Source organism: Diabrotica undecimpunctata, chromosome 2, assembly GCF_040954645.1.
Source record: "Diabrotica undecimpunctata isolate CICGRU chromosome 2, icDiaUnde3, whole genome shotgun sequence".
In the NCBI taxonomy this organism is placed as follows: Eukaryota; Metazoa; Arthropoda; class Insecta; order Coleoptera; family Chrysomelidae; genus Diabrotica; species Diabrotica undecimpunctata.
Genome location: NC_092804.1, coordinates 13,082,619 through 13,109,098, shown reverse-complemented (window position 1 = coordinate 13,109,098; position 26,480 = coordinate 13,082,619). Strand labels below are relative to the sequence as shown.

At 34.4% G+C, this 26,480-nt stretch overlaps 1 protein-coding gene across 1 annotated transcript; it reads left to right on the top strand.

Annotated features, from left to right (window-relative positions):
- The first annotated feature begins 1,824 nt into the window (after window positions 1–1,824).
- LOC140434205 (cell adhesion molecule Dscam1-like) lies at window positions 1,825–25,880 on the top strand. The gene is made up of 14 exons (XM_072522293.1): window positions 1,825–2,086; window positions 4,618–5,048; window positions 5,210–5,420; window positions 5,620–5,775; window positions 7,317–7,561; window positions 10,005–10,425; window positions 10,507–10,692; window positions 13,884–14,177; window positions 14,720–14,854; window positions 14,962–15,290; window positions 19,097–19,169; window positions 21,748–21,903; window positions 24,245–24,413; window positions 25,490–25,880. The coding sequence occupies exons 1-14, from the start codon at window positions 1,840–1,842 to the stop codon at window positions 25,647–25,649; spliced, it is 3,213 nt and encodes a 1,070-aa protein (XP_072378394.1). The 5' UTR covers window positions 1,825–1,839; the 3' UTR covers window positions 25,650–25,880.
- The last annotated feature ends 600 nt before the right edge of the window (window positions 25,881–26,480 follow it).

The window sequence follows — 26,480 nt, the reverse complement described above, 5'->3', positions numbered from 1 at the left end:
AAATTGCATTTTTTTACTGTCCAAGTCTCAGCTCCATATAATAGCGAATGGTACGTAGTCTGATTTCCAAATTTAGATTTTTGCACGTTAGGAGTGGCTTCATTCGTATAAATGCTTATCTGGCAATCTCTATTTGCTTGTTTATTTCTACAGTATGATAATTGGTTTCATTGATCAAAGTTCCCAAGTACTGATATTTTTCTACTTGGTCTATCACGTTACCATTGATTGGCAATAGGTGATGTATATTTTGTGGTCTTTTTGTAAGTAGCTTGTAAATTGTAGCATGAAAACCTTTTAGTAACACATAACAACGCAAGGGATATGCAACTCCGTCCGGCGATTTTTGTTTTGCTTACGTATACCTGGTTCATTTCTTATAACATAAACCCGATAAAAATACACTGACCATTATAAGGCGGTGTATTTGTATCGGTTTTTAATAATGTGAACAATTTAATGCCCTACAGACATGATTTAAATATTTGAACTTCTACGGCTGAACAGTATCCCAATCTGTCATAAAAATTCTGCAACTCTGACAGATGTAAGAGTTTCTGCTGTAATAGAATTGGGCACTACTCTTCGGTTTCTTAATTCATCCAAATTTTGGGCCCTGGCCTCAGGATGATTGTAGATGATGCTTTTTAAATGTCCCCAAAAAATCCATAAGTTTAAGATCTGGAGATCGTGCAGGTCACTTAATATCGCCTGTTCCACTGATAACTCGATTCGGGAAAGTATTGTTTAAGTACTCCCTAATTATTCGAGCGTTGTGAACTGAGCAGCCGTCTTGATAGAACCAAACATTCTCCAAATATACATCAGGAAAATTGAGAATAGCGGGAAGAACATAATTCTGTAACGAATCGAGGTGTACTCTACTATTTAAGTTGCCCTCAATAAAAAATGGACCTATTATGTGGTTTCCTAAAATGCCAGTCCAGACGTTAACTTTTTGAGGACGTCGAGTTCGGTAAACAACACTTCTGTGCTAGTTTTCCCGCGCCCAATACCTCGTAATGAAAGGATTGTGTCTCCCTACTAACGAAACAGAAGATTTATCAGTAAATAAAATGTCTATAATAAAATTGGGGTTATCATTAGCCTTCGTTATTAGAGTTTTATAAAACTCCATTCTTCGAAAGCAGTCGTCTGGATAAACCTGCTGCTTTTTCGAATATTTAAAATTCTTGTAACCGTGCTTTTCCCACACTTTCATTCTAGTAACAAGTAACATTGCTAACATCTAACTCCCTAGCAACGCTTCTACTTGAATGTGTTAAATCTCTCTCGATTGTTGCACAAATTTGTGTATCCCGGTATTCTCTTTCCTCAACTTTTTCTGGTGACACTTCTTAAGCGTTACATTTTCTGCAATTTTTGAGGCAAAAACAACTTGGTTAACAATATTATGAACTGACTGTAAGCAAAGGATTGATCTCCCCTCAAAAAACACAGCAAATAAATCTATACACTGTTGTCCAGCATAACCACCATAAAACTATTTTATTATTTGAACGTTTTCTCAGGGCGTATAAACAGACATGTTGTTAAAAAAAAAATAAATTAAAAATATACGCTGTTATTGCTTTAAACAACCACTGTATAATGACAAATTATTGTCGACGGCGCGCAGCGTTGCCATTAGTTATTGCATCAAGCAGAAAACAATATTTGAATTAATAATATTGGACTTACAGAGGTTAACTAATATTAATAATATTAGTTCAGCCTGTATAAAAAGTTTTTTTGTTTGTTATGTTATTTGAGATTTCAAACTATTATTCAGTCGTGATTTTCAGGTACACAATACGAGAACAAGTGTTAGCAGAGGGAATGGTATCAGAACTAGGTATCGAAAGAACAATTCGACAAGATACGGGAATATTCATTTGTTCTGCCAACAATGCTTACGGAAACGATGATATGAATATCCAATTAATTGTCCAAGAAATTCCAGAACCGCCCAGAAATGTTCGAGTCATGGATCAGTTGTCGAGGTCAATCGGCGTCTCATGGACCCAACCTTACGCAGGAAATAGCCCAATTTTAAATTATATTATCCAATATAAGATTGGATCAGGTACGTTAAATTTTATTAACTCTTAAGTAATGGGGTACATGCAAATTACATCAACAGTCGAGTGGGGTCTGAGAGGCCCAGTTTTTATTTTACACAATACATCTTAACCGTTTTAAACCCAATGATAAAATAAACAACATCTGTAAGAAAATGCAAAAAAAAAAGTTAACAAAAACGTACTTTTGTAACATTTAATAAACAAAATTCTAATCCCAATTTCAATTTTCATTGCAGTTTTCGGTTTGTATGCTCTAAACATAGCCATTTTTTGGCATTTTACACAAAAATATCGTGTTTTACGATTTGGACAATAGGCGCAACGACCTCGTGTATTTGGACACGGAGGCGCTAGATCTGCTTATGGCACTGGATGTACTCCTCTTAATGTTTGGGCGATATTTCTGATATCCTTTTTTAAATGAGGGTCTCATGCTCTGGTTAGCATGTTTTCTCTTGTCAAAGCTAGGCCAATTGATTTCAGAAACAATTTTCGTTCCGAAATTAGGTACTTTTCATTTGAATTCCTCTTCTTCTTCTTCAACTTCTTGAAAATCTTTCGATCTGTTTAATTCTGAAGCTGCCTCTGGTTAATTTCCTGGGAGGTAGATTGCCAAATATCCCTCCATCTTTTAGGTGGTCTTCCGGGAGGTCTTAAACCGGGCGGGTTGTTTTCTAGTGCAATTTTTGGGAGTCTATTCTCATCCATTCGTCTAACATGATTGTACCACATTCTCTTACGCTACCTTCCGCATCTTACAATATCTTGAATTTTGCACTGCTCTCTGACGTTTGTATTTCTCACCCTGTCTCTTCTTGTTTTGCCCATTATTGTTCTTAGGGTTTTCATTTCGGCAACCCTTAGCATCTGTTTTGTTTTGTTGGTATCTTCGCACACTTCTATGCCATATATTATGATCAGTCGTATGCAAGTTAGAATAACAGAGTGGAGCCCGATAGGAAGAACAAAGAGAGGCAGACCCCGAAGATCTTTCAGAGATGAAGTGGACGAAGCAATGAGTAGAAGAAACCTACAGGAAGGGGACTGGCTAAATAGGAAAAATTGGAGAAAACGGTTGAGTGAAGGAATACAGTGAAAACTGTGGAAATCCTTGTATATATATCTATATCGTATGCAAGTCTTGTAGATTCTAATTTTACTATCTGTGCGCATATACGGATTTGACCAGACTATCTCCCGCAGATATCCCGATAATGCGGATGCTTTGTTGATCTGACTCCTTAGGTCCTTTACTGGGTCGTGTGTGCTTGATATGTCTATGCCCTGATATCTGAATTGCATCACCTGTTGTATCTATGGGGTTGTTCTCAACCAGTAACTTACATCTAAACGGATCTTTTGCTATTGTCATACATTTAGTTTTGTTAGTAGAAATGGTCATATTTAGTAGGCGGCTTATTTGAAAGAACTGAAAGAGCTATCTCTGAAGATCATCGTCTGATTCGGCAATAATTGCTGCATCATCTGCGTAACACACCATACCAATTCTTTTATTGCCCATTCTGTATCCGAGATTGAGAGATGTTACTTTGTTTATAATTTTGCCCATGAGTAGGTTAAACAAGAAGGGGCTTAAACTGTCGCCTTGTCTAATTCCTCCCAGTGTTGGAATATTTTCAGTGAATTGGTCTCCTGCTCTAACTTTGGTTACATTGTTGTTATTTAGGTTATGGACTATCTTTGCTATGTTGGCCAGTGTTTTATTTTCTATTAATATATTTAGAATGTCTCCCAGGCGAACCCTGCCAAACGCCTTCTTCAGATCAAAGAAGCAAATATACGCGGGCATGCCGAACTGTATAAGAAAAAAGATACGGATTAATAATAAACCAAACAAAAACGCAATATATGGAAATGAAAGGAGACATAACAAATAATAACAAATATATCAAAATGAAAGGAGCAGATACTGTCTATATTTTTGAAAAAGTGTCAGAATTTGAATACTTGGGAGTAACCATAACGAACACGGAAAAAGTAGAAAAAGAGATAGACAGAAGATTATTGAAGCGAAGCAGGGCGATAGGATCACTAAATTCATTACTGAAAGCAAAAATGTATCAAAAACAGCTAAACTGCGAGTCTACGAGACAGTAATCAGACCCACAGTGATGTATGCTAGTAGAACGTGGATTATGAAGTAGAGATCTGGAAAAATGTTTCCTTTTAGCGCCACCTATTAACGTATTAGCAAAGCATAAGGTGTTTACTTCTGAGAGATCTATCAAATTCAAACGCAATATTAAATTATAATAAAATATAAATAAATATCATTTGATATTAAATTTAATTATTATATAAGCTAAATAGTATGTTTTTAAAATAATAATTGTATTTATATGAAATTATTTTAAAACGAGAACTTTTAATTTTTTAATTCTCATTTAATGTCTGTATTTAGACAAAACGGTTTAAATAATTTTTTAATTTAATTTGTTGTTTGGAAGACTATTTCATATATTAAAAGTAAAATATTACTGACAAAAATTTAAATTTTTATTCTGTATTTTAGAGACATGGCCAACGCAGCCTCTCAAAGTAACAGTTCCAGGATCCCAAACTACAACAACTCTTCCAAACCTCCATCCAGCCCAAGTGTACCATTTGAGACTATTAGCCGAAAACAGATTGGGATTAAGCGAACCCAGTCAAACTGTACAAGTCAATACTCTGGAGGAGGTGCCCAGTGGAGCTCCGTTGGACATACGAGCAGAGCCGAAGAGCTCCACTGAGATAGTAGTTACCTGGGAGCCGCCTGCAAGAGAATCCTGGAATGGAAATTTGTTGGGATATCACGTCGGTTACCAGGAATATACCAATGACGACTCAAATAATATTGCTCAAAATTATATTTTTAAAAGCGTCGAAGTCAGGCCTCATTTTGGAGGGGAAGCTACTCTTCAGGGACTAGCTAAATTTACTACGTATAATATAGTGGTCCAGGTAAAAGATTTATAAAGTAAATTTTCAAATGTTTTTGTATGGCACCGCTGCTATTTATGTAAATGACTGTAGTGTAATTATTTGAAATGTCCACAGATTGAAATGTTGTGTTTTAAAATTTCAATATTTTATGAATAAAAAGTACATTTATGTCATTGTAGGCGTATAACAGTCGAGGATCTGGACCGGCCAGTGAACCAGTCACTGCAAGAACTTTAGAAGACTCACCCACTCTACCTCCAGAAAACGTTCAATGTTCCGTTTTAAATGCTCAAAGTTTACACATATCATGGGAACCTCCGTTAGTTGAGGGTCAAAACGGCATCATCCAAGGGTACAAAGTAACTTACCATTCTGTCGGAGAATGGTTTGGTATGTATCAAAAATCTGGTTTATCAAAACCTTTCTGGTTTATTTATATTATATATTGAAAGCTTTATACTGTTATGTAAAACAAATTCATTAAATAGCATAATTGATTTTGTTTTTCCAGTTTTACTAAAGTTGTGTAAATTGTTCTTAATAATTTGTAAATTATATGAATTATTAATCTTAAAGTTTTTGTTTTCAGACAACGAAGATCAACAAACAAAAATTGTGAATCAACTCAGAACAACGATTTCGGGATTAAGAAAATATACTAACTATAGTATGACAGTGTTAGCGTATACTTCCAGTGGGGATGGTGTGAGATCTATTCCAGTGTTTTGCCAAACTGAAGAAGACGGTATGTGTTATCTAATGATATATTTATCAAAAGAGAAAATAAGCATTTTCTGTAATTTTTTTTGTTAGGTGGTTCTTCTATAAACTTCCAAATTTAAATGTTTGTGTTCCAATAAAAGATGATCCATCTTGTACAATAAAGATTCAAAAATGCTTTAAAAGTATCTAGAATGCCACCTTACTCTCGCATTTCTCTCAAAGGTATGTCGACGAAGACAAAACAATTTAAAGATGTCTATTTTTCCTTCTGTAAATAAGTGAACAAAAATTGTTAACACCATATTCACACTAACATCGGTAGAATATAGACTATAGAAAAATTATAAGAGCTTATCTGATGGATATTTTTATATAGCACAATATATGATTCACTCTGTCGTCAGAGATAGAATGGCACTTTTTCGAGAACGATGTTCCTTGTCCATCTAAATTAAGTCAAATGCCAAGGATGATATGATGATCAACGGCAGCCGTCAGACAAATAAAGGATGGAAAGGCACCGGGACTTGAAATTCCTGTAGAATTGCTGAAGCTATTAGATGCAGACCAAGTAAAAATAATAACTAAAATATTTATTGAAATATACAAAGCAGAAAATATACCAGTAGAGAGGCTCAAATCAGAGTTCTTACGATTGCCCAAAAAACCAAGAGCAAAAGTTTGAGAAGACTATAGGACCATAAACCTATTGAGCTATCTGCTGAAGCTGTTTTTAAAAGTCATCCACAAAAGAAATTACCGGAAATGCGAGGAACAAATTACGCCCAATCAGTTTGGGATTGAAGGGAAGCTTTATTTAACGTGTAAGTATTGTTTTAGAAATGTAAAGATGTCAGCTGTGATGTTTTTGTATGTCTGATTGACTACAAGGAGGCTTTTAATAGATTCAGGTATGAACACATGATGGAAGTGCTTTAGAGGACAGGGATTTTCGGAAGAGACTTAAAAATAATAGCTAACCTGTATTGGGATTAATAAGCGGTGCTCCAAATAGATGGAGAATATACAGATCAAGTCAAAATCTTAAAGAAAGTGAGACAGGGGTGCATAATTTCACCACTGATATTCAATCTGTACTCGGAGAACATTTTTGAAGATTCTCTAAAAGATATTGATGAAGGCATCTCAAGAGTTCAAGAGTCGTGACCTCACCCTAAAAACCAAAATAAGGCTTCTTAAATGTTACGTGTACTCAGTGCTTCTGTACGGAGTAGAAACGTGGACATTGAAGGCAGAAACTCTGTCAAAACTTGAGGCTTTTGAACTATGGTTATACATAAGATACCATGGACGGACAAAGTCACCAATGAAGAAGTACTATGGAGGATAAATACAACCGCCGATCTGGTCAACATCGTAAAGGGCCGTAAGCTCCAGTACTTAGGACATATAATAAGAAAATCAAGGTTGAAGTGTTTTTCTCCGAAAATTTGAAATGTGTAGATTAAAACCTTATATAGTTTGTAATTTGAAATACCTGAATTAAAACTTTGTACATTTTTTTGATCGTTACAATATTAATGTATAAATAAACATTTTTAGTGCCTTCTGCTCCTGCTCAGATAAAAGCAATTCAAAGTGCTCCCAATAAAATACTCGTGTCGTGGCTACCGCCGAAGTACGGCAATGGACCATTGACTGGCTATACATTTTACATGAGCATAGTTGAGGATGGTCAGGAAGAGGGTACCCACAAAAGAGCACTCAATCCAACGACAGAAATGCACGAAGTACTTCGAACTCAAGATACTGCCACGCTGCAGTTTTGGGTTACTGCTTCAACGAGAGTAAGTCAAAATTTTAATAATACATTTCATTTCCACATTTCCTTATTACCCTCCCATTCTCTAATAGCTAGATAAATTGCCATCATTTTATCAGAGTTTAATGTTAAAAAGATATTTTTGTCATACATTTAGTGATTTTAACTTTATGAGAAGATATTAGTTTATTTGTCCGAGTGGGTGACGTGCGAACTGCCTACCAGCTTCAGAAGCAAAACATCAACCGATCAAACCATCGAGAAGTTTTTTACATGGTAAACATAAACTTAAACTTAAACTTTTTATTCAAAAAACAATTCGTAAAAATGGTTTTAACAGTAGAAGAAAAGCCCTTTGCTTTGTGCAAGTATTGAGCAAAATCCTACTCAATCAACATCTCGTCTCGGAAAACAGTATGATGAACTTTCAAGATTTAGAGTAGAAAACATTTTGAAGAGACCGTCTCTATAAACTATATAAATACAAAGAACAATTCGCTGGTGATCAATATCGAGGTATAGAATTTTCTCAAAATGCAATGGAAATGTCACATCAAGATGAACATTTTTTAGAGAATGTTTTCTTCACCGATACATGTACGTTTTCGTTGTATGGACGTCACAATTTAATATACGCTCGGTATTGGTCTCGATGCAATCCTCGTCAGATTTATGCCGTTCGTACCCAGCGCCCTCGAACAGTAAATGTTTGGAAAGGTATAATAGAAAATCATGTTATTGGTCCATTTTTATAGACGGTGTGTTGAATGGGCGGAATACTTGGAACTTCTGCAAAATCAAATTGTCCCGACCCTTCGTAATTTGCCAATAACTTTCGATTCCATATAGTTTTAACATGTTGATTGTCCTGCAAATAATTCTCGCATCGTCAGTGAAAATCTCAGTGCGACTTTTCCTATTGATTAGTGGCCACAGGGATTTTTTTGGCCTGCAAGATCACCCGATCTTGCACCTTGTGATTTTTTATGTGTGGATATATCAAGTCCAAACTATATGGAATTGAGGACGATATGCTTAATAGATTATTCTATTATTAGTAATAATTCTCTCCAAGAATTAGTAGAAGAATATTATTTATAATATTCTTCTATATTATAATAATAGAAGAACGATTTCCGAAGTGGAAATTGAAACGTCAATAAATGTATTTTAACCTTTAATTGTGGCTTATTCCCATTTAAATATTAATTAAAAAATTACTACTAATTAAACTGTTTTTACTTAAATTTGACTTAAGTCAACTAGCTTATAAGCTAATGTCTAAAGGTGGAAAACTATCAATAGTCCTACAGTCCTAATGTAATGTAAATTATCGGTTTTTATCTATAATTTCCCACCTCTACTAGTTTTATCTATTTTTATTTCACAAAGTATTATGTTTTCCATCTTTTCCGTTATTTTGCCGGTTCTTACCGCAACCATCACTATATTCATCAAATTTAAATATTAATAGCTTTAAAATAATCTTTACATGGAATTTTTCATATAAAAATGATTGTACGTCATTCAAGATTTACTACGTCGGAACCCTACAGCGTTGCCAAAATATCAGAATAGTTAGTAAGTGAGGAATTTTTAAAATGTCAACTATTTGTCAAACTGTTATATTAACAGTAAATACACTTAGTTTTAAGACTACTACAACACATTAAAATACATCAGAAAACATTTTAATACAAAATTATATATTCTAAATTTTAAACGTACCTCTTTTAGAGCATTAATAGTAAAAACGTCTCGCCAGTATTTCTTGTTCAAAATAATCTATCTTATATGAAAGCTTATGAGCTTTCTACAGAATATTTAGTTGTTTTGGCATAGCACAATTACAATACACAACAATAATTAGTTTTTAAAGCTATTAATCTAAATTTAATATGTATTTATAAATACAATTTAATAATATATAATATATTATGATCAAATTGTGTAAGAAATCAAAACATAAACAAAATTCTTAATCTAAAAAAGCGGCAATACTTTAAACAATTTTGCCACATGCTGAACTGTCATTAAAATTTGAAGTACTCCCGTGTCAGTTGCGTACAATTGTCTAATCTATTTAATTAAAATTATTATTTTGTGGAATACTAGACTTAAAGAATTATTTCATAAAATTTATATTAATAATAATAACAAATGTTTTTGGTTATTTAATCAATATAATTCTAAAATTCCCAATATAATGATGATCACATTTTTCTGACTATTATACCATGTTGACGCCTATCAAAGATCGAGTAGTTCCATATGGGTTTCATATTATTAGCTGTATTAGGAAAATTTGAACTCTAACGTTCTGGAAACTTTAAATATAAGTGACGTCACTTTATATAAATTGTGACGTGCAACGTTTTTACTTTGAAAAATGGTATATATAATAAGTATCAGTTTAGCAGTTAGCTCCACGAAGTATAGTAAGATATTAAAATTTTGAAATTTTTCAGATTGGCGACGGTGAAAGCACACGAGTAGTGACCGTAACCCCCTCCAAAACAGTACCTGCCCGAATAGCCTCTTTTGGCCGAGAAGTAATAAGCGCTTGGAAGCAAGACATTTATTTACACTGCCGTCGTGTAGGTATTCCCCTTCCAAGCGTCAATTGGAGACTGAACGACCTTCCTTTAGAAGTTGGAGGCCGCAGATCTATTTTTGCAAACGCAACTTTAGTGATAAAAGACATTCAGAATGTAGATCAAGCAAATTATTCTTGTAGTGTAGAAAATCAATATGGACACGATGAAATAGTGTACAGTTTAAAAGTGTTGGTTCCTCCGGAAGCGCCGGTGTTAACCGTTGTTGAGTCTTTTACAGATAGTTTGCTGTTGAGATGGAGTGATCAGGGAAACGGAGGATCCCCAATTTTAGGTAATTTTAGTGCTGTAACAATCATTATATTTTTTTTCCAGTAGAAAATATAATATATTATAATGGTGTATTCTATTTTAGGGTATGTAATAAATTACAAGAGAAACCATGGAGACTGGGAAGAGTTGCAGATTTCTGCTAGAACTGATGAACATATGTTAAGGAATTTATGGTGCGGTACTAAGTACCTTTTATATATCACTGCTTTTAATAGAATCGGCACGGGCCTACCATGCGATATTGTACCAGCTCAAACCAAAGGCACAGGTATGTATGTGAAGTCCGATGGACTGGATCTGGACAGTTTACGAAAGATAAAATTACTATGTATTACTCGTGTAGTGACCCAACAGATAGACATCACCGACATGGAGTGGCTATTGCTCTTGACAGAAAGACCAGTAAATCGGTGACAGATTTTGTTCCAATTTCCGAACGAGTCATGTTGATCAAAATGACAGGCAAACCAGTAAACATATATGTGACACAAGCATATGCACCAACATTAGATAAGTCAGAAAAAGAAATGACTAAGTTCTATAAAGATCTGGAAAAAGCAATAAGACTAACAAAGAAAGAGGACATAAACATAATAATGGGCGACTTTAACGCCAAGGTGGGTAAAGGAAGATATGAAGACATAATTGGAGAGTACGGCCTTGGAGTTAGAAATAAAAGAGGCGATCTGCTGTGTGAATTCTGCCAGGAGAACGGTTTTGTCGTCATGAACACATGGTTTCAGCTCCCACCTCGTAAGTTATATACTTGGAAATCACCAGGAGACCGTCCAAATCGAATAATTAGAAACCAAATTGACTACGTTTTAATAAACAGAAGATTTCGTAACGCTATCAAAAGAATCGCAGCATATCCAGGTGCTGATATTGCATCCGATCATAATCCGCTACTAGCAGATGTGAGGTTAAAACTAGCAAAAATTAAGAGAACAAATACAAACACCAGCACGCCTATAAATACAAGACAACTGATGAGAGACGAAAATCTAAAGAAGAGCTATGCAAATCAAATTAATGAAAGAATGCGAATAATAGAACAAAATGATGATATCGAAGAGATGGTCAATGATATTAAAGGAACGATTCTGGCAATAAACAGGGAAGTTAAAACACAGATCAAAAAGAGAAAGCATAACGAATGGATGACGGACGAAATTATGGATCTAATGGAAAAGCGAAGGCAACATAAACAACAACGTAATCAAGACAAATACAAACAGATACACAAAGACATTCGCCAGAAAATTAAGAAAGCAAAAGAACGTTGGATGGTGGAAAGGTGCAACGAAATAGAACAATTGCAGGAAAAAGGAGATAGTTTTGGACTACATAAGAAGATCAAAGAAATATCGAATATACACAAAAGCCACCACAGAACAAGAATACGCAACGACAGAAACGAATACATAGAGTCAGAAGAGGAGATAGCAATGACGTGGAAAGAATACGCAGAAAGACTTTCTAATGACGAAAGACCAACACAACCAACGCGCAAACTTCCTTCCGAAAACTTATCAGGGCCATCAATAATGCGAAGTGAAATAGAATATGCAGTTAGAACCACAAAGATGCATAAAGCAACAGGTCCAGATGAAATTAATATAGAAGCAATAAAACTACTAGACGAGGAGAATATCGAAATCTTGGTAAAGCTGTTCAATAGAATTTATGATACTGGTTACATTCCGCGAGAATGGCTGCAGTCATCCTTTGTGATGATCCCAAAATCAGCTAATGCCACAAAATGTAATGAACACCGCTTAATCAGTTTAATGAGTCACCTGCTGAAACTCTTCCTTAGGATATTGCACTCAAGAATGTACAAGATACTAGAAGAACTTAGCGGGTCAACACAATTCGGTTTTAAGGGAGGACTAGGAACAAGAGAGGCAATTTTATGTTTGAACACTTTAATACAAAACTGTTTAGATCAACGAAAAGATGTCTACCTCACTCATCGACTACGAGAAGGCATTTGACAAATTTAAACATGATATCATGATGGAACTACTACATAGGGCCAACATTGACCAGAAGGAGATCAGAATTATTCAGAATCTATACTGGAACCAAATGGCAAAGGTGAGGATTGATCAAGACCAATATACGGATGAATTTGAAATCCGGAAAGGTGTCCGCCAAGGCTGCATACTCTCTCCGATGCTTTTTAATTTATATGTTGAAAATATATTTGCGGAAGCATTAAAAGACACGGAATTAGGCATTAAGGTGAACGGCATACCAATTAGCAACCTACGCTATGCGGACGACACAGTGATTATAACTGATAAATTGGAAGATCAGCAGTTATTACTTGATAGGGTGAATAGCATAGGTAAAAAATATGGCCTCAAAATCAATGAAATATATGGTCATTAGCAGAAACCCTCCAGAAAATCCGATAATATGCATAGGTGGCGATCGCATAAAACGCGTGAAAACTTTTAAATACCTTGGCACCACAATCAATGACCAATCGGATCCACAACAAGAGATAAAAACCCGAATACAAATGGCAAGACAAGCTTTTGTGAAATTCAGACCGCTCCTATGTAATCAAAACCTAAATTTCGAAATACGCTACAGGTACAGAATGGTCAAGTGCTACATATGGTCAATCTTGCTTTATGGCATGGAAACGTGGACTTTGAAAAAAACATCTATCAACAAACTTGAAGCATTTGAAATGTGGTCAGTAAGAAGAATGATGCGCATACCTTGGGTGGATAGAGTTCGAAACGATGACGTCCTTAAGAGAGCCGGCGTGGAAATAGAACTCTTTAAATTAATTAAAAAACGCAAGATTGGTTACCTTGGGCACATATTGAGAGGAGCAAAATATGAAATACCACAGTTAATCCTACAAGGGAAGATCGAAGGTAGGAGAGGAGCCGGCCGCAAACAATTATCCTGGTTAAGGAATATTAAAGAATGAACAGGAATACACAATACAGGCGAGCTGTGTCACGCCGCTAAGAACAGAATTCTAGTAATGAGATAGTCGCCTACGCACTTTGGTGTATGGCATGTTAAGAAGAAGAAGAAGAAGGATGTACGAATCGCCATGCTGGCTAGTAACATGGCGATTCTAAATTTAGAATCGCCATGTTATGTTATGTTATAAGCTTTCAAAAAGGATGTATTTACTTTATGGAATTTAGTTCATTAGTTTCTCTCTTGTGTATATTGGTTTATTGTCATTTCTTTCAATCAGTATAACTATTAGCTATCAGCTGTATTGTCTTCAACTTCATATTTTCGAAACTGTCTCCTAGTCTGCTTATGTGTTCAAAATATCTCAGTATTTTTTGGTTAATAGTTGTGATGTCTAGTGGTGATATTTTATATAATAGAATATTGCAATAGTAAAGTTTTACTACTTTTACATCAGTTTTGTGCTGTTCTTTCCATTATACTACCATTATTTTAATTATGTTTTAGTACCAATTCAACCCAAGCAGTTCCAAATGCTCACGATGAATTCCACGATGGTAACCGTTTGGCTGGATTCGTGGGGAGACGGTGGGTGTGGAATTTTATATTTTATAATAGAGTACAGGTCCTCGAGATACAGCTCCTGGACGACTTCGTCAAATCACGTCAAACCTACAGAAAGGATATATAGCATTCTCGATCTGCTACCAGCTACAGAATATCAGCTTAAAATCACAGCTCACAATAATGCTGGAGATACAGAAGCTGTGTATAACTTCACTACATTAACACCCTTAGGTGGTAAGAAACTTTTTATTATTCAGAAAAATCAAAATTTTAATCATCTGTTGCATGGAAAACGTTGCTACTTAAGTTTTGAGACAACAAATTTAAAAAAGAATATTAATAATTACTGAAAATAGATTACTTGTTTTTTAAAAAACATAAAAATAGATTAGTACAATTTTATATCCGTTTGAAGGACTTAAACATACTTAAACAAACTTAAACACAGTCAATATTGCAGTGCAGGATCTCCTCACAGATTGCGGGATAGAATACCGAGAACTTTATGGACATATTCTGTTTCAGTAGTCAAGAGCTGTGGTGGAATGTTATATTGAGAGGCTAAGTGCTTTAGAAAGCTTTCTTTCAAGTACCACATCTAAACAGATTTTTGTGTTTCTGGTTGTATAGCCTAGGTAAAAATTAAATGCGTATATTATCTAAACCTCAAACTGATAATAGCCATATCTCAAGACTTTAGTAGTAGTCCTTGTATTTATTTGTGTGATGCAGTAAGCTTTCTAATATTTACTAACCTGCAGGTAAATTGCTTTTAGTTGTACCTGAGCTAACACCACCAGTATCACATTCTGGGGATCAACCATTCTACGCCAATGCAAAAGTCTTGGTACCAATAATGCTTTCAGTGACGGTACTAGTAGCTCTGATTGCAACTTTATTTTGGAGAAGAAGTAAGTGTGTTTTCACTCTTGTTTATTTAAAAAATATGGCCAATAAAATCTTTTGTGCTATTTGTATTTAAAATTTTCAACGTGTTCTAATGTAAGTCTTCTTTTAGAGTTAAGACGAGACGAGCAAAACCGCTCCATCGGCGAGTCTCCTTCGATGGCGCAAATCCAGAATAAACAAAACAGAGACCAGCAGTACCTGGCGGTACGTGTCGGCCGAGGTCCGCAAGCTTTAGCTGCCGAAGATGCCTACAAAGCAGAATCAGCAGATTACATTGAAGACATTTGTCCCTACGCGACTTTCCAACTCTCCAAGAATACCTACAGTGAGAGTTCCTACAGTGGAAACGTTTATAGTGGGCCGTACCACTCGGTACGCGGCTCTTTTGTTTATCATGACGTTAAACCACCACCTATTGATAATTTTAAGTTAGGACATGTAAGTTTCGTTTCGCGTTAGGTGTGTGCTTTCTTAACTGAAAATTAATTTCTATTACTGGATATTATCGCTTGCTACATTTTTGCGTAGTTACAAAGGGGGACTATCTAATTATAGAATTGCTGTACAGCAAATGCTGTAGTTACCAAAAACTGCAACTCCAAACACAAAACAACTACGTGTGGTAACAAGTGGTACTAGTCTACCAGATAGGAAATGAAAATTAAGTAAGGAGCAGAAAAATAATTAACCAAGTATAATGAGTGCACAGTAGACGTCAACATAATGATGATCTATTCAATTCCATTAAGTAGTTAAATTAACCAAGCTTCGCCAAAATAGTTGCATCCTCGTAGAACCGCCATTCCATCTTCCAGTGACCTATAGCACTGGGTATTACTAACCTTTAGTAAAGTCTAAGTTTGAAGCTTTTGTAGACTGTAGAGTTTTGCTTTAACTTTTATATAAACTTACATAAGTCGAAGAAGTGGAGTATTAGTTAAAAAATAAATAAAAAAGAATTGAACAAAGGGAAATCAAACGATTTCTACCTGGCGAAACCGAATTCAAATTGTTACCACTGTGCCTTCTAAAACTTGGAAAGCAAACAGCTTGATAAATTACTCGGCAAGGGAATCTAAAAATTGCATTCCACCTGCCGTTCATCATTGTCAAAATTCGTAGTGAATTTAGTTTCTGGTACTCCAAACGGAGTCAAGTAATAAAACATAATGACGGTATTAGATTTTTGTTTCGATACAGCGCAGCGGCAAGCCGCTAATACGTATTTCGACCCCTTTAGGTCTCCTCAGAGCGGTATAGCCACTGCTCTGAATCAAAACAAAAATCTTTCCCGTCCTAAACCAATAGTTATCAAAATAACTATTTACGGACGTAACTACGCCATCTAAAAACAAAAAGAGAAAAAAAGCAATGCTTGATGCGAATCCCGATCCTACAAATAAAAATTACGAGACTAACGCTGTGCCACTCGCCCACAGCTTAATCTGACAATCACTACTAAAAGTGTGTACATGAATTGCGCAAAAATTGATTATCAGTGCCTCTATTATTTGGGTTACAAACCTTGTTTATTTACATTCCATCACCGTCTGAATCCAGGGACTTTGTTTTTTTAAGGAATAGTGTTCTCTGAACATCTATAATCTGCTTAAAAAAATAGCAAAGTTTTTATTATACAGCTCATTTAGAAGTTTATTAATTCTTGTAAGAGCCTGAGACAAGAAGGTCCTATACAGTGCTAGTCAAAAGTCCGTTTCCCCCCTCGTATCTTTTGAACGGTTATACTTATAATAATGAAATTTGAAGGGAGGTAATAAACAGACGTAGGCTTCTTAACTAGTTATATGGAGTGATGTAATAGTGACAGATGACGTTACAGCACCACTGTGACAGATAATTTTAAATGGGACCTTATGGCAAGTGATACCTCGTTTGAAAGGTATTGAAAATATCTATGTAGCTATACTAATTGTATGCTCATTTTAATAAATAAATTAAATAAATACTAAAATTGTAGTTTCGCATTTAATTAATAAATATTAAAACCTCCGCCTCTGGTTACTTGTCAAAAAGTTGACGTTTTTGAATTCTCTAATTGTTTTTACGTCAACGTCAACTTTTTTGACAATTAACCAGAGGCGAACTTTAGAATATTTATTATTTAAATGCAAAATACAATTATTTTAATATACCTATTCAATCATACTAATTTTGTTGGATTTAAGATTATTTTGATGAATAAATTAAATAAATACTAAACTTCTAGTTTGGCATTTAATTAATAAAAATTCTATCGTCCGCCTTTGGTTATCTGTAAAAAAAAAGTTGATGTTTGTCAATTCCTTAGTTGTTTTTAGTTTGCAAAAGCGGTTATAGCTCAATATTTAGTTTCTGTTTCTGCTTAGTTTAGTCAATTCAAGTTTAGTCAAGTTGTTTTTAGTTAGTTGTTCTTAGTTAATATTTAGTTTAATTATTGTTTAACGAGACGTTTAAATTTTTACAAAGGCAGAATGGTACATACTGTAGCCGACAAAGTAGCAACTGTTTAATAATTGGTGAAGGTGGAAATAATTTCCATGCAGCAGAACTTCTTTTTAATGAGAGGTACCACGATCGCCCTACATCGAGAGATTATTTGAGGAAGCTTCTTCGGAAGTTTAAACAAACAGGTAGTGTTCAAAATCTTAAAGGATCTGATCGACCAACAATTAGTGTTGACAAAAACCCTACTTCTTCTATAGCCCAAGATGCATCTATCTATGGAATCGGTCAAAAAACAGTACACCAAGTATTGGCTGAAAACAAATTTCATACATACAAATTAAAAATTGTGCACCAACTTACAGATGATGACCCCGACCGAAGACTAGAATTCTGTGAAAATATGTCCAATAAAATTATCCAACAGCCCGATTAATAAAAACACTTTATTTTAGTGACGAAAGTACTTTTTCCCGCAATGGAAATGTTAACACACACAATGTGAGGTATTAGAGTGACAAAAATCCTCACGTCTTTCGTGAAACACATACTCAATTTCCAAAAAAAAATAAATGTTTGGGCAGGTATTTTGGGAAATCACATAGTTGGGCCCTGTTTTTCTCAATGCTAACTTAACTGGTGAAGTGTATATGGAGACGTTACAAAATGCAATTGAACTGTTAATATTTGGAATTCTGGAGGATAATCCAGATGAATTCGGCAACTTCTAAATAAACTTTCAACAAGATGGTGCTTCTGCACACCATTATGATGAAGTAAGACGTTACCTAGATGAGGAATATCGTGGTAGATGAATTGGACTACGAGGTACGATAGAATGGCCAGCTCGGTCACCGAACCTCACACCATTAGATTTTTTGTGTAGGGATACTTGAACTCTAAAGTTTACGCTACAGAGCCCAACAATATTGACATTTTGAAACAACGAATTGTTGAAGAAGAATGTAAGGCAATTTCCCCCGAAACATTTGATCGAGTACAAGAGTTTAGAAATAGGATACATTACTGTCTGAAAGTAGATGGAGCACATTTTGAACACTTACAATAAGAACTGGTTGTTAAATATTTATTAATTAAGTAAGAAGCTACAATTTTAGTAATTATTTAATTTATTCATTAAAATGAGCTTAACCTCAAACAAAATTATTATGACTGAATAGGTATTTTCAATACCATTCAAACGAGGTATCACTTGCCATAAGATCCCATTTAAAATTATCTGTCACAGTGGCGCTGTAACGTCATCTGTCACTATTACGTCACCTGTTATAACTAGTTAAGAAGCCTACGCCTGTTTATTACCTCCCTTTAAATTTCACTATTATAACAATAACCGTTCAAAATATACGTGGGGGGGGGGGCTCTTGACTAGCACTGTATAAAGACCGTTGTAATCTCATGTCATAAATCTGGGTTATCATGCATTTTTAAATCTAAAATGTCTTCGTTGCTGCTACACAGCAAAAATTTTATTTCTGCTCGTTTTGTAACTGCTACAAATATGTAGTAACCTTTTATTAATTTCATTTAAAAGGACCACGCCTAATGCTTCATGTTTGCTTAATTTTGAGTCGGAATGTGATTATATTTTTATTCGTTCAGCTTTATTTACTTTTAGTTAAGCATATTCTTATAATAATTTTACTATTGTTTTAGTAATATAAATAAGCAACTTTTATTTATCAATAGCATACAAGCTTAAATGAAATTTCAACAAACACAGACAACACTTACGATTAAATACTTCTCACTAGTTTCTAAAATAGTTTGTTTTGTTGCAGAGTAAAGAACCTGAGTATTCCAAAGTTAGAAGAAAAGGAGGAAGACTGAGAGACCCTCATTCTGAAAGTCAAGGTAACAGTCCATAATTTGTACATTAGTCCATTTGTATTATTAACCATATAATGTGCGATTTTATATCATATAATAGAAGTTTCTATCTAAAAGTCTAACTGCTTTCTTTAGGCGAATGAAATTATAGTTTTCGCAATTAATATCCCAACCACAGGCATAACCTCTTTCTTTCTTTCATAATGAATATTTCGGAGAAAATTTGTCAAAAAATTCTCAAATCCATAGGCTTATTTCTTCTACTTTTTAACTGTTTACCTTATCGTGTTAGGATAGTTTTGTATTATTTTTTTCTTGCCAAATATAATATGAAGTATTCGGTTTTTGGGTTTCTATTATATGGTACCACTCTTGTACAAATATAATAAATTTTCAAGACAACATCCACAGAATGTAGCTGAACGAAAGTTTAGAAAGAAATCATTCCAAACCACGATCCATAATACCAGAAAACGATATGCAATGATGTATCTATTCTATGTGATATGTTCTATTATATACATATTAGTATAGATAAATGTTTAATCATTACAAACAGTACTGTTCTTCGATGTTTTAATTGCTATTTTTATGTTTATTCTTTATTCTCTGTTCTTGATTGCTCATAAAATACTCGTTGTGTTTGTTTTTAATAGTTTTTTTACTGGATTAGTCCATTTAATTAGTGACCAACCTTTACTGATCTTTTATGGTTTTTCTTTGACAACTAGCCTTCCTATAATATCCATATAGGTTATATAACCGGTGAAGGTTAATGTATTTCTGGATACGAAGCTAGAGAGAGGCTATAGTTATTAATCGACTTTAAGACTAAGACTTTAGCTGTCTAAGGTATTCGAAACATTCTCCTCTCTTAGAACTTTTAAAGGTTTAGACATTGGTTCAACAGTTCAACTTAAATCTTTTCCGTGCTGTAACACTCATACTTAGTCGCTAGCCATTTTTGTCGGCTGAGCTTAATTACGGTTTTAATGACTACTTTTATACTCTCTTTGGAAGTATTAACCGCAACGATAACCAGTTTCTTAGTCTCTCCATGATTTAGGCTGCTTGGTTTGTTTTTTCTTGGTCTACTTTTGTTCCATGAGATGCTAGAGAATGGAGGTCACTCCTTTCGGAATGGAGGTCACTCTGGCAGAGCTTTACATGCCGGTAGATAGGCAAAGTATATTCTGGCGCAACTCTCTTTAAATGTCACGTCCTGCGTTGAATGTTACATAAAACATATGAGATTCAGCACAGAACGTAACAATTACGTAACGCAGGACGTGAAATTTAACGCAGAACGTGACTTTCGACGCAGAACGTGACATTTAAACAGGGTTGCGCTAGAACATGCTTTGCCTATCTGTTCATAAGCCAGAAAAAGACTAATAAAATCCTTGATAGCTTGATACCCCGAGTTAAAAAGTATTCTCTTTTCTACTGTTCTAGTGGTTCAGATTTTGTAGGCATAACGAAATATTGGAAAAGCAAGAGTTCGTGTTAGATTGGTCTTAGTAGTTTTTGGTCTAAGTATTTAGCTGTTTTCTTATTTTGGTTAGAAATGTTCTGTCCAATTGAATATGGAGTCTAATTTTTTGGTCACAGTTTTTTTGTTATTGGTGGTACTATCCAGTATAATAATAGTAATATAAAATTATCTACTAATTTACATTCAGTAATTTTCATCATGTTTTTAACATCTTGCTTTTGACTTTAATTTCTAAAAGAAATAACGCCAATTCTGATCCTCTCATTACCACCAACTTCTGCTTCAAATGAACGGGATTTCTTTTGTCTCAAACGAATCAAAACATATTGTGGAAACACCATGAAATAAGGGAGCATGTCAAGCTTGTCTCAAATGTCAGTGGAAAAAAAACTTATAAAATCTCTCCAAACACTCTAATAAAATTTGCGATTACGTTATAACCCATTTTGCTATTTCCAAACAACGTAGACTAGAGTTAATTTATAAACATTTTAAATGGTTCTAAATTTATAGAAAAAAAAATAAATAAAAAAACAAAAAATCTCCTATGATAATTGAAGCCTTTATATTACTCGGTATGCCTATCTGATGAGACAAAAAAACCTTGCCGACCCTGTCTCTAACGCCACGATCCGCCACTGGTAGATATCATTAACGATGTAATTTATTTCACACTCTTAGTACGTTATTTTTTAATTCTGGGTATTCAATGCTTTGTTTGCTCATTTGGTCTGTATTATTCTAACGCAAATTTAAATATTTAACTTTTAAAACTTGTTGAATGGTTCTAAAATGCTCCTATGATCACAAAATATATTTCCCCCGTAGTTTTGAACTGTAACATCTCACTGATCATATAAATTGTATCACGTAGTGTACACTTAATCTTGGTAACCACGGTAAACCCTCCAAATATATTAAAGGATAGATCTATTAGTATTAAATACATTAAATTGTTCACTTTACCTATTCCTTAGAAGTAGTACCTGTAAAGTAAGTGCAAAAGAGCCACTGCTGCTCAATTTCACATCTCTACCGAATTGCACGTAAATTTGAGACACTAACAGCACCAAATCTCGAAATTAGCAACGAAAAATTATATTTCAGAGTCTGATAACCTGGGCAGCACTGACTCAGAGGTCAAGAAGATATTAACCCTACACCTGCCTATTTCAGAATATGATACGCTTGGATCAGATTCTGATGGGGCCGATGGAAGGGCGACTAGTCAAGAAATGATGTCCTTTAGCCACAGAATGAGGGGTAAGTCTAATAACTTGTATACCAGTTTTTCATTGAAACTTTTACTATGATCGACAATATATTTGGGTGTGTTTATAAAATACAATAACATACCAGCACACGAATGGGAAAGATACCTAACGATACTGTTTAAAGGAAGGGAAAATAATAATCAACACAATAACGTATCTAAATTAAGACACATACCCTTCAATACAACAGCCAAGAAATACAATATGATAATATTAGCAACAATGTTATCATATTGTATTACAAACCAAAAAAAAACAAATGTACCACATTATCTAAATACCCATTACGATGTAAAATTAAAATTGATGGAAAAATAATAAAGCAGGAAGCAAGGTTTAGATATCTGGGAATAGATATACCTAGTTACTGAGATGTTGAAGAAGAAGCACGACAATAAAGCTTAAAAGCAGGTAAAGTGGCGGGATCTCTTAATGAAACAATCTGGAAGAACAAACACCTGAGACAGGACACAAAAACAAGAATCTATAAAACAGCAATTAGACCTATATTAAGATATACGACGGAGACAAGACCTGACATATCTAAAACGAGACGACTGCTAAAAACAACAGAGATGAAAATACTCCGACGAATATCAGGGAAAAGTCGAAAAATATTACGTTACGCACATGCGTTGGCCTCTAGGTATCTATATTTAATCAGAGGATGTCAGAAAAGAGTCTGACACATTTATGATACATACCTGTTCTGTCTAGGACACCGCTAATGGTTCATATCCTTTTACCTCAAACTAGGGGTTGCACATTGCAAATATATAAATTGGCGAAATGGACTATAATTTATAAATAAAACAAAAACACTATACTATATCAAATTTCAATTGGAGGTGACTCATTGGAAACATCGCACTTGGAGTGACCAACGGATATTCCCTTTATCAACTTTGCAGAGACGAACCAAAATAATGTTTTAATTATTTATTATTTATTTAAACACATACGCAATCCCCACCATTTACTACGAACGTTCATCATATTATTCTGATATTGTCTGTTGTTTACTTACCTCAAAAACTATTTTAAAGTTAGTAAATATAATAAAGTCTATTTAATAAATATAAAACAAAAGTCACACCCACAAGAAACAGAACACACCACGCCTATGCGGATATGGACGCTATTTCTCCCATTCCCACTCTTTCCAAGGACGTAAATATACATACCAGCGAAGTGTTGATAAGTTTACCGATGTTTCAAAGTATTCAATGAACTTTGAAAAAGTATATTGTTACGGTGGCAAATTTTATGTAACCATCTTAATTTTCACTTATTCACATTGGCGAACTATACACAATAAAAATGACCCCGGAAAGTGCCGGTAAGAATGTGCTTCTGACATTTAACATTGCTGCCATTCTGTGAAACCCTCATTTCAATTTAGAGATGAGTAACCTTCAATTGAAAATTGTTATAGTATATAGCGTAGCAAAATTTATATTTAATGTTTAACTTACTACTTCTACAAAAAATACACCAACTGGACAAAAATACTAAAACCCTTAATTAAAGTTAAACATTAAAAATGAATATATATAAAGATAAACAACGAATAAGCAGGATTTATGATCCAATATGATATAAACGAACAAGTTTGTAATCACAACAAACAAGGAATATTTGATCAGATAAAAGGCATATATCGAGCACAGTTTAATTAAATCTTGCCCAAGTACTTTCGATCCCTAGATCATCTTCAGGGGCATTTCGTCAATCGTGGCCTATCCGGCAAGAACAAGATGTCATAAACATATAAATGTACATTACACTACACTACAAATGGACAAACAAACACTTTAAAATAATTTAAGGAAGGCTACATTACTTGAAGAAGCCGGAGACAGAAACAAGGAAACAAGGAATATACTTCAGCCCTTGGTAAAATAACCGCTTTCATTTGATTAATGAATAAATTAACAACAAGCCTGGGGTCACAAAATGGCGAATATTCTTCTTGGAGCCTATAATAGTAGATCTTCTCTGCTTGATGGTCGATAATCAAGGAACTGCTTATTCACAAGGGCCATGAAGCAAACCACTAATAGCTCCAATCCTGCTTATTTCTTTAACTCGGTGATGGTGTCCTTGCATTTGGGTCGTACTACGACATCTATCATGCATTAGATGGGATTGCTAGTGCGAATTAGCAAATATTTGAAGTTTTGAAATTGGAACAGAAGTTTTCCTTAAGCAGTTAACATTTATATTCTTTGCTTGATTTTCTAGCGTTAAATAATGCTATTCGACACTATTGTTAAAATAAAAGGAACAGACCAACGACGTAACACAATATTTCTTCTTGTTTAATTTAGGAGGAGCAGAAGGTTCGTCGTCTTCATCAGAGACTTCACCGCCGTCTGGTAGCGTCGGCAGGAAACCTTATACATCTCGAAAGGGAAAAGTTAAAGCTACACCTCTCAATAAACGTCACGTTAGAAGTAGTAGTGGATATTCTAGTCACAATGAAGAAACAACTTTTAGGTAATAAGAATTGTTAAAGTGTTTACATCCAACCAAGTAACGGTATTTAAAAACGTTATTTATAGTAATCCTCATTACCACGACCATTACTACTAGCATTGTCGCATATTTAATATCGGTATCTTCCAACGTATTCCAGTCATTGTTACGCGCAATGAGTTTTAATTTATCTTGTTTCTGAGAAAAGATTCTGAGCTTAGTAGATAGGTAGCCACTTCAGGACACTTTGACCTTTGACCCCATTTTTGGTGGACCTGTGTGTATTATGTCACGTTTAATGTCAAATGTCACGTTTTATGTCACACATCACGTAGTATGTAACGTTTTTTTTTTTCAGATGTCACGTTTTATGGCAAATGTCATGTTTTATGTCACACGTCACGTATTATGTCACGTGTTATGTCAGGTCACGTATTATGTCACATTTTATGTGACACCTCACGTATTACGCCACATTTTATTTCAGATTTCACGTATTATGTCACGTTTTATGTGATATATCATGTATTAGGTTACGTTTTATATCAAATGTTACGTTTTATGTCACACACCACACGTATTATATTACGTAATATATCACATATTATGACAAACGTAAAAAAACACAACATTTGACATAAAACGTGACAGAAAACATGACATTTGATATAAAACATGACCTATACGTGACATCTGACAGAAAATGTGACATAATACGTGACGAGTGACATTAAACGTGACATTCGACATAATACGTGACATTCGACATAAAACGTGACATGATCAAGCCTCCACTAAAAAATGGCACCTTCACCAAAAAATGGGGTCAAAGGTCAAAGTGTCCTGAAGTGGCTACCTATCTACTATACTAAGCTACAATTTTTATATAATCTTACGTAATCAGGGGAAAAATTTATTTTTACGGTGACTATTAGAAACTGGTCATAGTCTTCTGTTATTTTGACTACTTTGTTTAATGTAAAAGGATATATGCGTACTTCATTTTATTCAAACTTTGTCTCAGGTTGTTATATGAGTTTATTAAATAGTTTTTTTGTATTTTTTCGTATATAAATTAACTTTTAACTATGTTTTAGTATCTCACATGCTCCCAGCTTCAACGAGCGAATACATCCTCCTTCGAGATTCTCGGATTTGAACACGAGGAACCTCAGTGAACCCGAATATGAGAAGGGCACTAAACAGCTTCGAGGTATGTCGAAGTTGAGTAGAGAGACATTTCAAATAAATGTATGAGACATACTAAAAGAAAGTTTGGAAGAACACGAACCCGGCTAACATCAGCTTAAACGGTCGGACTGTATGTTAAGTTTCTAGATACGGACTGGTTGGATCTCAGAATATTTTTACGAACGTCAACTTTAATTAACATTAACAAGGTTTTAATTAAATCGAAAAATACCTGTCAACGATTTATTGATCGATTCAACAAATTGAACATGAATTCCCACAGAAAGCAATTTTGCAATATGAATTTGATGATCAACATGATCAAATCCTTTTCTGAAATCGGTATATATATATATAGCACCCACTTGTTTCCGACCCTCGATTTGCTTTATAAGCTCAGACTGATAACAAACTAAATTAGTAGCTGTAGATTTTTTTGCACAAAAACTCGGCTGAGACTCTGAGATAAGTCCAATGCACAACCAAGGTAGCTGTTTGGCTATCAAATTATCGAATAATTTAGGTATTGCAGACAGAGATTATACTTTGATAATTTTCAATGTTTTCTTTCTGGCCACATTTGAATATCGGTACAACAAAACTCTCCTTTTAAACATCAGGAAATAAAGACGACTGTAATGAGTTATTAAATAAAGTATGTAATGGTATGGTAACAGTGTAAACACACATTTTTAAAAGAAAATTGGTCCAGAGGTAATCTTTTCTGGAAGAGATCTTAAGCAATAAAAAACATCAATTGGAGTGATTTCAAAGATATTATAATTTGTTCCAAAATTGTTATTGATGAAGATATTAGGAATCTGAAAGTTATTAATCCCAGAAATATAGACAGTTTAAAAGAAGTCCTTAAACAAATTAGCAATTTCTTGCTCATTA